The following is a 13,124-nucleotide window of genomic DNA, read 5'->3' as shown; positions in this document are numbered from 1 at the left end:
ACAAACATTGTGTAGTACTAGAATTTCGACTAGAATGGGGTACGTTAATCGTTTGCTTGGGACCAATAGGCTAGTCAAGTAGTGAGCCAATTTAAAATCGTTAGTTTCGTATTGATTGTTGTTACTACTCTGCATTGAACAAATTCTAGAAAATTGTTTCGCTTAGCTGTAGCAATGCAAAGAGGAAATCGATGAAGAGAATCGATCATCGCGTATTCGCCCTTATGCATGCTCATTGTCGAAATGCATTGTTTACAAAAGCTGATACGTCCCTTTGAAAAAGTAATCGAGAATTCATCAATAATTATTTATTGTCTCCTCTAAAGAGCTGGAATTTACAAATAGACGACATGTCAGAATTGGAACAATCGATTCTCTGTCAAAGTCATAGGAAAAGTCATTCCAATCGAGCAGAAGACCTGTCAAATGGATAAGATGTCGCCTCTTTATAAATTCAGGCTCTTTAGTCTCCTCTTCTCTTACCCGCATAAACGCAAACCATCACATGACCTTACCGATAACGGTTATAAATTGTTTATAATCCTTGCTAAACTTCAACTGAAATGGTTAGGGAACTTTACATGAACGTTTGTGTGATAAAGTTTTAACCTTATGTATTATGGTTTTTTGGAAGCGGACCTTACAAATAATGGGTTGTTAAGAACCATTACCATTGCAAATTCTTGTTTTCTCCATACATTTTCGGAAAGAGAACTATATAAGAACGTTTTTACTTATGGTTTGAGAACATTAATGGTTATGGTTATAGTAGTCAGTAAGGTCCATTAATGGTTTTGTATTATCGCTCAACTTTACGTGAAATATATCGTGAATTGGTAATCAGTAATTTACAGGCAACCAATTCGCGATATATTCCACATAAAGTTGATCGATGTTACAAAACCATTCATGGACCTTACTGGTTACCATAACCATTACCATTAATGTTCTCAAACCATAAGTTAAAAGGTTTTAGTATAGTTTTCTTTCCGAAAATGTATGGAGAAAACAAGAATTTTGAATGGTAATGGTTCTTAACAACCCATTATTTGTAAGGTCCACTTCCAAAAAATTATAATACTTAAGGTTAAAACTTTATCATTAAACGTTCATGTAAAGTTCCATAACCATTTCAGTTGAAGTTTAGCAGGGATTATAAATTTTTTTAACCATTTTAGGTAAGGTCAATTTATGGTTCGTGCTTATGCGGGTAGCTTTATACGAAACCCCTGCCCTATTTTTTGTAATCTCTACACAAACAACCATCGATTTTCTAGTGGACCGCTTTGAGCAAATGTCAAAAATAGTCTCCACACTCTCCGCACTTGATGGTGTCAGCGAAAAAAACCTTCCACTCGTTCATTACGTTTACATACGCTGAAGCAAGCAAGTTGTCTGCGCTTTGGTAAGTTGAATTTCTTCGCTAAATTGCACCAAAATCCTTTGATTGTCTTATGTATGGTTGTGGAAATATGTTTTAAAACCTCATTCGCTGCAGAATTGTTGGAAATCTGTTGAATTATCCCTATTATCGCGGGAAATGCGATATGCGTTCTGCGTCTCGGCATTGCACGTGTTTTTCACACATTCAAGATGGTGGAAAAAGTTTTTTGTTTTAAACCCAGCTCGAATATCGACTAATGAGTGATTATGTTTCATTTTAGTTCTTAAATTTCTTCTGGAAGTCCCTATTTAGCACGCAAGATGGGTAGGGAGGACAAAGCTTCGTGGAAAGCAGGTTATTTCGTAAAGATCGTGGTAAGTACCGAGTTTTGAACGTTTTACAATACGGGAGAGCTTTGGGCATAATTATGATGAAAACTTGCAAAGAATTCGAATATTCGGCTTCCTCGCTTGAACAAAGCTGAACCCAGGAAGTGTTCGGTATTCGGAAGTGGTTAAACATTTCCTCAAGTCTGACTCCATGCCAAGTTTTAACCTAACCTCAATTGTTTGCCGGATGCTTTCTCGCACTCTCTAAATGCATTTTCATTTACTTGCAGCAACTGCTCGATGAGTTCCCCAAGTGCTTCATCGTCGGTGCCGACAACGTCGGATCGCGCCAGATGCAGTCCATCCGTATCTCGCTGCGTGGTACAGCCGTCGTCCTGATGGGTAAGAACACCATGATGCGAAAGGCCATCCGTGGTCATCTTGAGGAGAACTTGCACCTTGAGAAGCTGCTGCCGCACATCAGGGGTAACGTTGGCTTCGTGTTCACCAAGGGCGATCTGGTCGATGTTCGCGACAAGCTGATGGAGAGCAAGGTTCGTGCTCCGGCTCGTGCCGGTGCCATCGCTCCGCTGGAGGTCGTCATTCCGGCCCAGAACACCGGTCTTGGACCCGAGAAGACCTCTTTCTTCCAGGCTTTGTCCATCCCGACCAAGATTTCCAAGGGTACGATTGAAATCATCAACGACGTGCCCATTCTGAAGCCGGGCGACAAAGTCGGTGCTTCCGAAGCCACTCTGCTCAACATGTTGAACATCTCTCCGTTCTCGTACGGTCTGCAAATCCAGCAGGTGTACGATTCGGGTTCGATCTTCTCCCCGGACATCCTGGACATCAAGCCGGAAGACCTCCGCGCCAAGTTCCAGGCTGGAGTTGCCAACTTGGCTGCCATCTCGCTCGAGATCGGATACCCAACTCTGGCTTCCGTGCCGCACAGCATTGCCAACGGATTCCGCAACCTGTTGGCCATCGCTGCCGTCACCGAGGTTGAGTTCAAGGAAGCCGAAACCGTCAAGGAGTTCATCAAGGATCCGAGCAAGTTCGCTGCCGTTGCCGCCCCAACTGTCTCGGCTGCTGCTGCCCCGGCCGCCGCTGCCAAGGAGGAAAAGAAGGAAGATACCGAATCCGAGGACGACGATATGGGCTTCGGTCTGTTCGATTAAGCTGGTTATTCTCGAAACGAGTCAGTTGCACTGCACCATTAATATCTACTTCGGTGGGTGAATGTTTACGTCTTTTTGCTGAGGGGCTCGTATCTACTCGTCCGGGGTTGAAACGACAAGTCAACTCTCATGGCGATGTACGGGTCTGTGTGAACCATTCGTCCCCAGACTACATATTGAGGATGTGCAGGATCTTAAACTAACAACAAAAAAGTATTTTTCAATAAAATACGCTACAAAATGTAACTGGTTTTAGCGTTTCTTTTGTGGAATATCACTGTAGAATAATAGGGGTTAAAGTTGGAATAGGAATGAAGGTAAAAGCAACCTTGCAGCTAAAATGCTATTATTCGCAAATATGAAACAGGATTTTTTTTGTTAGATGCAGGAAGAGGATCTAAAATTTATGCATGTATGTTCATTTTGGTGCGATTGGTTTGTTTATAATTAGATCCACTCATTGTTGCAGGGTACAACCATTTTATAGGAAGTGGGGTATCCACCTCGTAAAACTTGATCAAGACGTGATCCACGAGAGCAAGAAGAATCTCCTTCCAATGATAAAATCCTACAAGCCGTAATGGCGTTATTCTACGTACCCTAGAACCAGGGCAACAAATCCCGCAAAAATGGTGCTTCCGGTAGGTACAGTACGCAGAGGAACGCAGTGAGCTAGGTGCTTAGACCAAGTTGAGCAAGATCTAGGAAGTGTGGGACGCACGGGAAACTGGTGGCAAGGAGCCAGGGACCTGAAGGATGTCGGCCCAGCATAAGTAAAGTGTAGTATTCTGCAGATAATTTTGGAACTGTTATAAGAAAATATCATGTTTATTTAAAAGGAGACAATCTGGAAAACGCTACTAAGAAATCCTGGGAAGAGTTCTGAGTGATTTATTCGTGAATTAAAACAGACAAATTATGTTGATAATTTCGGCTGCAGAAAGAAATTCAAAATCCTGGAAAATTACTCCCTGTCGCTAAAACCACGGTTACTCGTTAGACAAAAATATGGTACGTTCTAAATTATGCTAAGCCATAGTAAAGATATTTATTCGAATTCAAAGTTCTTTCAAATGTTATAAAACAGCTTCTTCCGGCAGAACGGATGCGATCGATTTATAGATTCCCCGCTCCTGAATCGCAACCAAGTGCGCACAAGCGTACCAATTGTGAAACAGCACCCCATCGAAAGGTGGTTCTTCGTCGAGGAATCGGTTGAACCGCATAGATTGACACATTGGCCATCAGTCCGTAAATACCCTGGAACACGAAGGCCACCCGAAACGGGCGGCTTCCGAGTTTCCGTGGATAGGCAACTGTTTGCGGGTCGTACCTACTTGGAGAACGTCACGTCGTGTGCTATATGCAGTATTAAATCTGCTTCGAAAAGTCGAAGAACTCGCTTCTCCAGTAGATAGTACAGGGTGAGTATAGTAATTGGCAATGATTTCGGGATCGCTTGCATTTATTGTTTATGGTTGTTTTACATCAACAGGCTGGATGAAGCCCCAATGATTTTAACCTTATCAACTATGATAAAACAAATATATTCAAGCATGGTCATAACATAAAAAACGTATATCTTATAGTCAGTTATTCCTGCCGGCGAAAAACAGAAGACAACTTTCAACGAAGCGCACCACGGGAGAGATGAAAGTCGAAAACAGATGCAACTCTGTTGAATGTTCTCTGCAGTCCGCAAATCGCACCGTACGCTCCATAATTTGTGCGACGTAGAGGCAGTCTTAGCATAAGGTTATTACGAAGCGGTCGGGGTTGAACATTCAGGTCAATTTGCCTCAGGATAGCCTCACAATCTGTCCTTCCTTGTAGGATATCGGCCACGGTTAGGGCTCTGCTTGTGTCTCTTCTAGGTCGATAAGTTGACAACGGCTTTCGTAACTGGGTAATCGAAACGGATCATTCTAAGACAATCTACGCAACGCAAAACGAAGAAAGCGACGTTGAACAGATTCAATTCTCTCGGCACCGTTGTTGTAGTTTGGGTTCCAAACCGCTGAACAATACTCAAGCGTCGATCGAACAAGCGAACAATAGAGGGATTTTAGACAGTAGATATCTTGACGCCTTATCAACAACATACGCAATGTGTTGCTTGAATGAAAGCTGCGAATCCAAGATCACACCTCGGATCACACCCAAGTCTTTCACCTGATTCATGCGTTCGATTGTCGAGCCAAGCAGGTCATAGCTAAATATTATCGGTTGTTGTTTTCGTGAGAACGTAATAGCGGAGCATTTGGCTGGGTTCACTACCATTTAACCTGCACCAACTAGCGAATATATTCAGTTGACGTTGAAGAAAGCGACAGTCAGCAATGGAGCAGATTCGTAGGAAGATTTTGAGGTCATCTGCATATGATAACCGAGGAGCTTCGATGACCAGATGCTCGTCGTTGAAGTACAGTATAAAAATTAACGGTCCCATGTGGCTTCCCTGAGGTATACCTGATGTGGCGAAGAAGCTAGCTGATCTGCAATCTCCTATGGCAACTTTTTTAGTTGCCGACCGGTAAGATATGATCGAAACCAACTCAGAAGATTACCGCATACACCGAGCCTGCCGAGTTTAGCAATCGCAATAGCATGGTTCAACTTGTCGAATGCTGCTGATAGGTCTGAATAAATAACGTCCGTTTGAACCCGATCCGACATGCTTGCGGTTATATACGATGTGAGACACAGCAGATTGGTAGTTGTAGAGCGGCCGACAGTAAACCCATGTTGATCAGCACTCAAATACTGCTTGCAATGGGACAGCAACGGTTTCATAATCACTAGCTCCAATAGCTTCGAAACGACACTTAACGATGTAATTCCTCGATAGTTATCCACAGCTCGTTTCTTTCCTTTTTTGTGGACGGGAAACATGTGCGCAAATTTCCAGCAATATGGAAATATGCCACCTGAGAGAGACATTCGGAACAGGCGAAGAAGCGGAATTAACAAGCTAGCAATACGTCTCTTCAAAAATACAGATGGAACTCCATCAGGTCCAGGATTGAAGGATGACTTGAGCAGAGTCGCAGCCTTTTCATTTCTGCATTAACATCAATTGCACCCAGCGTTTGATCGTTTACTGGAACGTTCCTGGCAGCCAGGTTAATATAGTCGTCAGTTAGTGTCTCATTAGTGAATACACTGTCAAACTTTTCGGAAAAAAGGTGGCATATATCCTGAACAGTGGCAGCAACTTCTCCGTTGAATTCCATAGACGATGGGAGGCCGGATTCCCTGCGTTGCTCGTTCACGTAGTTCCAAAAGGATTTCGGGTGTAGCTTAAGTTTGCGCTGGATGCCTCGTTGGAAACTTGAAAAGCATTCACGACTGACTCGCTGGTACAAGTGATTCAGCCTCACATAATGTAGTTTCAAAGGAAGCGTGCGATACTTCGTAAATCTTCTCAATGCTGCTCTCTTGATTGACTTCAACCTATGTACATAGCTCTCTCGTCTGCCAGGGAGGGTGCAACACTTTGTGGTGAGTTCTTTTCGGGACGTGTCTGTCAATGACATATGCCAAGACATGTGAAAAGGTTTGCGCTGCAGCCTCAACGTCATCTGGATCAAGGATGTTCTCCCATACCATGCTAGACAATACATCTATGATGCTACGGTGGTCAGCTTTACGGAAGTCATAAGAAACCGTAGCAGTATAGTCGTCGAAATCACGCACGAGTTTGTCCTCAACAGTGACAATTAGAGGAGGGGGTGATGTGGAACCAATGACGTTTATATAAGGTCTGGGCCAAAGGGCTTATTGGTGTTAGTGAAATGTGCAAATGTTTAGTGGTGTTCGTATTTTATTGCAATGTTTATCTTTTTACACGAAACAGCTGTTAGCAGTGACGTATTTCTATCTGTTCTCAGTATGTTGGCAGTGACGTATTTCTATCTGTTCGGAGATGTTCAGCAATGTTTACAACATTTTTGCTTCTAACACCAGCAAGCTGCCTGTTGGCCCAGACCTTATATAAATGTCATTGATGTGGAACTAGCTTAGTTAGCGCACAAGAAGCCGAGGAAATTGATGGAGCCCTGTCCTGTGTGCACACGAAATTTATTTTATGGCTTGTGCTCGGGCTTGCTTTGTCATGAAAGTTTGTGCCATTGAAATCAAATCAAAATGGGCATAGCAAAATAGCCTGTTTTTTTTTGAGCGTGTAGTGATTGTTTGAGATTTTCCAGTGTAGTGAGAAAATGTACTTTTATGTTCTGTATTTATGCCACTAAATATTTTGACAAAAAAACTTGATCAATGGTATCTCGAGGCACAGACAAACAGACGTACCTCTTCATTGTGTATCTTCGTTCACGCATTTAACGGTTCCCGAATAGAAATTTACATTAGCCTAACGTTTGATTCTGATGTCTACATCAGCATCGAAATCAAATGTATGCCTGATGTCAAACATTAGAAAACATTATGATTTAGTTGTATTTAAGCAACGTAACATGGTGTATACATCAGAAATTTTGGAACAAAATTTTGCCATTCTAATGTCGGTCTGACGTCAAAAATTTCAATCTATTGACATTAGAACCAAACGTTTTAAGGATGTTTTCGGATGTAGAAAACAATTTTTTTTTTGTATTTATGATGGAATGGCTTATTATGACTATTCAGTATGGAATTGTACTTAATCAAATTATAAATCTAATTAAAAGCACTTGCATGTCACACTATTCTTAAATGTTTGTCTACTGAGTGCCGTATGTTTTATAGCTAATTTTCAACCGAAAATCATCCTGTATTTGGATGACAGTCATATGGATGTTCATCATCTGACGACGAAATCAACCATAAGAAAATCATCCGAAATTCGAATGCATATTGTTGAGGGCTCGAGCAATGCAATAATCATTCGAAGTATTGCGGATGTTTTGGTTCAGTGTACACGGCCAATGTGATCAACCCAAATTTGAATACAGTGTACTCAAAATCGCAAAAAGTGCAGGAACGCAGCGATGAGTAAATTTGCCTCGAGATTTCTCGCGTCACTTTTCAAATAGACCAATGTAACATATCCACCATTTTGAGAAAATCGAAGTTGAAGTTCGACAGATTATTATTTTAACTGTTTAAAAACAATACATTTTGCATTACTATTTTTAATGTAGTCAGCATATAATAACGTTGAAAATTCAGAAGAAACAGTAAAATCACAATTTTACTTTGAATTTCATGCTACAACATAGAAAAAATCACATAGGACGTTTTGACAAGTCGAGTTGTACATCGGACATGTTACATTGGACGATTTTTCTCAATGACATAATCAATGATTGTTACATTGGACGTTTTGTCTACATGATACTAGATTCCCTTTCACAGATTTCAGAGTATAGTACCTAACTTTAGATTGACCCCGCCTTTGGAAAATGAGCACCAATCATGTTAGGCAGTCCGAATGACCGAAGTAACAAACATGTACCCATCATTTCAAACTGTACATTGGACAATTTTTGATCAATGGTTATCTTAAATAAATGAAAGTAAATTTGGATGGATGTTTTTGTATCACATACAATGACAGAAGAGCAATAGTTTGTATCGCTTAACTCGATTTGTTTACAATTGTTACATTGGTCTATTTGAAAAGTGACGCGAGATTTGCCTCATGTTTTCCTGTGGAAAATTTCAAAAATCTTCCGGAAAATTAGGATTGAAGAAAATCCACAGAATCCAATCTTTACTTTTCTTATATTCGGAAATTTTTTCCTGGAAAAACATGGAAAACCTGGAAAAACAGGGAAATTAATTCAAAACTGAGTTCCTGCACTTTTTGCGATTTATGAGTGAACTAAACTCAAATTTGGGTCGTTCTCATTCGCCGTGTAGTGCTGACTCAGGACAAAACAAACTTTGCATGCGGCGAGGGACCGAGGGACAACAATTTACATCGTGATGAACTTTGATTCTAATGTAACGTTTGGTTCTGTTCTCATTGGATGTATTCTGATGTTTTATGCGTGCAACAAATTACATCATGATGAAGTTTGATTCTAATGTAACGTTTGGTTCTGTTGTCATTGGATGTATTCTGATGTTTTATGCGTGCAACAAATTACATCGTGATGAAGTTTGATTCTAATGTAACGTTAGGTTCTGTTGTCATTGGCTGTATTCTGATGTCAAATTTTACATCGTCAAGACGTTTGATTCTGATGTAACGTTTGAGGCTAATGTATTTTTATGTATTTGAATGTCACACTGAAGTCTGAATACATTAAGCACAGACAAACAGACATAACACTCACAAGATGTTCATCGACCAAGCACGGTCAATTTAAAAGTATCTCAGTTGGTAGTACTGCCACCTGTGGCGCGCATAGTCAATTCCCTTGCGTTTGACGTTTACACACTACCGCCATCTGTTCAGCGTACTACCCACCACAGTGTACTCAACAGATGGCGGTAATATTTTAGCGACGATGTTTTACAATGAGAAATATTCAGTGTGTTATGTCTGTTTGTCTGTGCATTAAGGGTACAGCAATACACATTAAAATTTAATGTATTGAAGATGTCTGCTGATGTTTCCTACATTACAATTTCTATTCGGGTGTTTTGAATATTATCAGTTCCGCGAACTACTCGCCGTAGCGCTGGCATCGGATCGCTTTGACCTTTCTATACATTCTATAGAACTTTTATGCAATATTGTTTGCGAGTTATCGAGCAAGCTTGTTTTCCGCGAGAAGCCCAAGAGATGTCGTTACTGAGGTCCTATGTTTTGAGATACTATGTTTTTAAGAAAATCTTTTTCAAAGAGATACGTCTGTTTACCTGTGCTCGAGGTATCTTTCCTCACATCGGGTAAAATAGCAGCACCGATGAATAGCAGGTTTATTTGAAACTAAGAGTAAGAGGAGACAATATAGTGGGACATTTTTGAACTAATTTTCTGTCAAACGCGAACCAGCACCTGATTGGTCGGGCGAACGTATAGAAACGCGAGAATTTGTACAACAATTTGGAATCTATTTTCTTGTATTTTGGCAGTCGACTGCGTCGCCCATAATGAAATCGTTTTTGCACTGTCGTTTCCGTGAAAGAAGAAGAACACGTCAAAGACAAAAAGAAGGCAGTTTTCTCATCAACTAATTTCTATTTTTTTTATGAAACGCACAAATGTTGGCTACTTTTCTCGGGGTTCTGGAAGAAAAAAATCTCAAAGTAATGTTTTATTTCAAAGTTCGAGTGGTAGTAAACGTCTTTAACTGCTCGAATGAAGTTGTTAATTAATAATAATATTATTGTCGAGCAGTTTTGAGACGACTCTACAAGTGATTTTATGCTCGATTTTATGTAAATAAAGTAATAAACTTCTGCTATTTCTAGCATAGCATAAATAAGACTCTATTTACTTTTTCTCGCGGTTCTAGAATGACGAGAACTTCTAATTTTATCAACGATTTTTATTTTGAAATTATCAATACATCAGGTCATATGAATAAAAGCGTTTACTTTACTTTTCCCGTAAGAAAAGCACGGGAAAGTAAAGTACTCTTTTTATTGATACGGTCCATTATTTACCTTTTATCCCACTGTTCACCGACGGCAACATATTTTACACATTTTCAGCATTGTACACTACAGGCTCGTAAATGTCACACACGTCATCAAAGCGCCGGCGGCGGGCGGTGGATTCTAAACATAGCTGTCAAAAACGGCCAAAAAATCATCCATCATCCGTCTGCCACAGAGCAGAGCAGATTCCTTCATTGAGTTCTGGACTGTTATTTCGGTCGGTCGGGTCGATACTTGATACGGAACGGGTATCCGCGAACATAATTTTGTAGGAGCAACTCACGGCGGATGCGACGCGAGACAAACGTAGACTGTGTGTGCGAGTGAAGAAAAGTTTTCTTGGTCACGTCGATAAAGATATGGCTCCGGGAATGGATGATTGTGCAGTGGCAGCAGAAGTTGTTTTTCTCAGTGGCCATTAGCGATTTGCCTGTGCATAGGGTTTCGATTTCCGCAGTCGCAAATTTTGCAGTGTTTTCGGTTGAACTTCCACCCGCAGAAGCAGGTCGTGGAAGTTTTCAAAGTGCGTGTTCCGAGGAGAAAAAAAAAGCTGGGGTGGAGCGCCCAGTCCGGCAGTGGCAAGAGTGGAACAACTAATGCAGGTGATTAACTACTAAACTGCGGTTTCGTCTCGAAAAGGAAGCGGGGCGGGGGCGAGTGGAGTGCGTCCAGAAAGTGTCAGTGATCTTGTCTCGGATGACGGTTTTGCTGGGTACCTCTATCGCGGTCCGTCGCGTTGTGTAACACACAATGAAGGAGGAAATTGAATAATTTATTGTGTGTACGTACATATTTTGGAGGTGGATGATGGAGCGCTAGCTGGGCGGCGCTTCGTGGGTGCGTCGTTCTTTTTTTTCCGTTCCGAACGACAAGCAGCACCGGAGGGAGTGTTGGAAAGAATTACACTTGCTCGTCCGGTTGTTGGAATTAATTGCAGCGCAGCCAGCCGAACGCTGGGCCCCCAGAAGAAACATAACGGGAAAAAAAAAAAACAAGTGCAGAGACGGAGAAGAAGAAGAAGAAGAGACCAATTGAATTGAATAAATCAATTGAATTTTGGAAGGAGTGGTGCACACGGCTAGAGCTGGACCTGGAAGCTATAGTGTTCTTATTGTTTGGGTTTCCAGTTACTGTTCGCGCGGCTGAAGACGAAAAAAGTGCTTTCGATTGGGGAGTAGCTCTCCAAAATACATCAAAAGTGATAGAGAGTGTATACTACTTTACATACACACAGGTGTTTTACTTGTACTTGCCCTGTGGGGAACAGGATGGGAAGAGTCTGCAGTAGTGGAGTGACGCAGAACGGCAATAAGCAAGACGGATGAGAAGAATATATTATTATTTTTTTCAGGAGGAAGAAGCCAGCGAAACAAGTTTCTTACAACACTGTGTTTAACCTACTCTTCTCTCTGGTGTTGTTTGTGTGGTGTGGATCGAGTTGCTGAACTATGCGGAGAATCTTAAAATACGGAGAGGCGAAAGGTCGAAAATTATGAATGAGTGCTGATGAATGCAGGCCGCTCGGTCTTTCATTACGGTCTACGCTGCAGTAAGAACACTGACAGAATTCTTAAGTACTCAACTTGTTCGGTATCACAGTTAAGATTTAATCTAATAAAAATATGCCTCGAATATAAATTTTAGCGCTCTTACGTAAGCAATGCTCTTTTGTAGCAAATTCAAGGCTTTGGGTGATTATTTATTTAGATTTTGCTAATCCTATTTCGAAAAAATGTTGTCAATTTAGGAGTTTAGGACTGTATTTTCTGAAATCCCTCATGTCTTGAAGTCTGAGAATCGAATAACAGTTGGTCAAATTAATGGGTTTCTGGTGGAGTTGACTATTGTCTTATTCTTCTTCTTCGCATTTCAAGATTATTGCTTATCGCACATTAGCTTGTTGCGTGCTCTCTGTGTTCTAGATGTACTTCCACAGTTATTAATTGAGAACTTTCGATGCCTGCGCCAATTTTTGCACTAGTATAATTGTGTGGCAAGTACAATCACAACTCGAGAAATGTTCTAACCCGAAAAATTCTCAGACCGGACCGGGAATCGAATCCAGCCACCTCCAGCATGGTCTTGCTTTGTAGCTGAGCTTTTACCGACTCAGCTAGGGAGAGAATGGCTTCATTGTATGATTAACATGAAGTTTGTGTGAGCTCGGAAAAAATATATAGTAGCTTGATGGTTTTGTCAAATTTTTGGTGTGACGATATTTAAATTTTGCACTGGGAAAAATTTCAAGATTTCATTTTTATAAAAGAAATTTTGGGATTAATAAAAAATACTATAGGAATCATTGGCAACATTTTCAAAATTCTAGCTTCTGAACAATTTTCGAAATCTCAGTCTTAGAATACATTAAGATTGATCTTATTTAAACTGTGATATTGTTAAAAGAATTCAGAAAAGAACTCCAATGATGTTTGGACTAGATTAATATGATGATAATTTTAATCCAAATGAATTCAAACAAATTCGAGTTTGTTCAAAGGAGAATTCCAAGATAATTTTAAATGGAGTTCCATTATAATTCTGAGGCTAACTCGATGGAAATGTTGAGGAAAATTTCAGAAGAATTATAAGTAGCATTCCAAAGCCATCAAAAATAGAGCTCCTAAAGTCTGTTCCAGTTAGTATTTGGCCACTTCATTTTAATTGCTGTAGCTTCTC

General features: G+C 40.7%; 3 protein-coding genes across 3 annotated transcripts in view; all 3 read left to right on the top strand.

The window, feature by feature from the left end:
• The window catches only part of ATPsynO (ATP synthase subunit O, mitochondrial), a 172,016-nt gene that overhangs the window by 119,429 nt on the left and 39,463 nt on the right, over positions 1 to 13,124 (top strand). The window lies entirely within an intron of this gene.
• On the top strand, positions 1,320 to 3,140 carry RpLP0 (ribosomal protein LP0). The gene is made up of 3 exons (XM_065232603.1): positions 1,320 to 1,405; positions 1,665 to 1,758; positions 2,004 to 3,140. Exons 2-3 carry the CDS (start codon positions 1,705 to 1,707, stop codon positions 2,892 to 2,894), a joined length of 945 nt encoding a protein of 314 aa, XP_065088675.1. The 5' UTR covers positions 1,320 to 1,405; positions 1,665 to 1,704; the 3' UTR covers positions 2,895 to 3,140.
• The window catches only part of LOC135710126 (F-BAR domain only protein 2), a 103,627-nt gene continuing 101,127 nt past the window's right edge, over positions 10,625 to 13,124 (top strand). Inside the window, exons 1-2 of the mRNA XM_065232614.1 lie at positions 10,625 to 10,716; positions 10,773 to 11,050. The gene's annotated coding sequence lies outside the window, so the exon portion shown is untranslated. The remainder of the gene's footprint in view (positions 10,717 to 10,772; positions 11,051 to 13,124) is intronic.

This window comes from Ochlerotatus camptorhynchus, unplaced genomic scaffold, assembly GCF_037179485.1.
Source record: "Ochlerotatus camptorhynchus isolate MF236.1 unplaced genomic scaffold, CSIRO-AGI_Acam_v1.1 ptg000370l, whole genome shotgun sequence".
Lineage (NCBI taxonomy): Eukaryota > Metazoa > Arthropoda > Insecta > Diptera > Culicidae > Ochlerotatus > Ochlerotatus camptorhynchus.
Note: the sequence above shows the minus strand (reverse complement) of the source record. Positions and strands in the feature narration are given on the sequence as shown.

Excerpts from the sequence above, each read along its gene's own strand:
- RpLP0 (XM_065232603.1), top strand. The coding sequence starts at position 1,705 with ATGGGTAGGGAGGACAAAGCTTCGTGGAAAGCAGGTTATTTCGTAAAG. Across the intron at positions 1,759-2,003 it reads GTTATTTCGTAAAGATCGTG|CAACTGCTCGATGAGTTCCC; the intron begins GTAAGTACCGAG and ends ATTTACTTGCAG.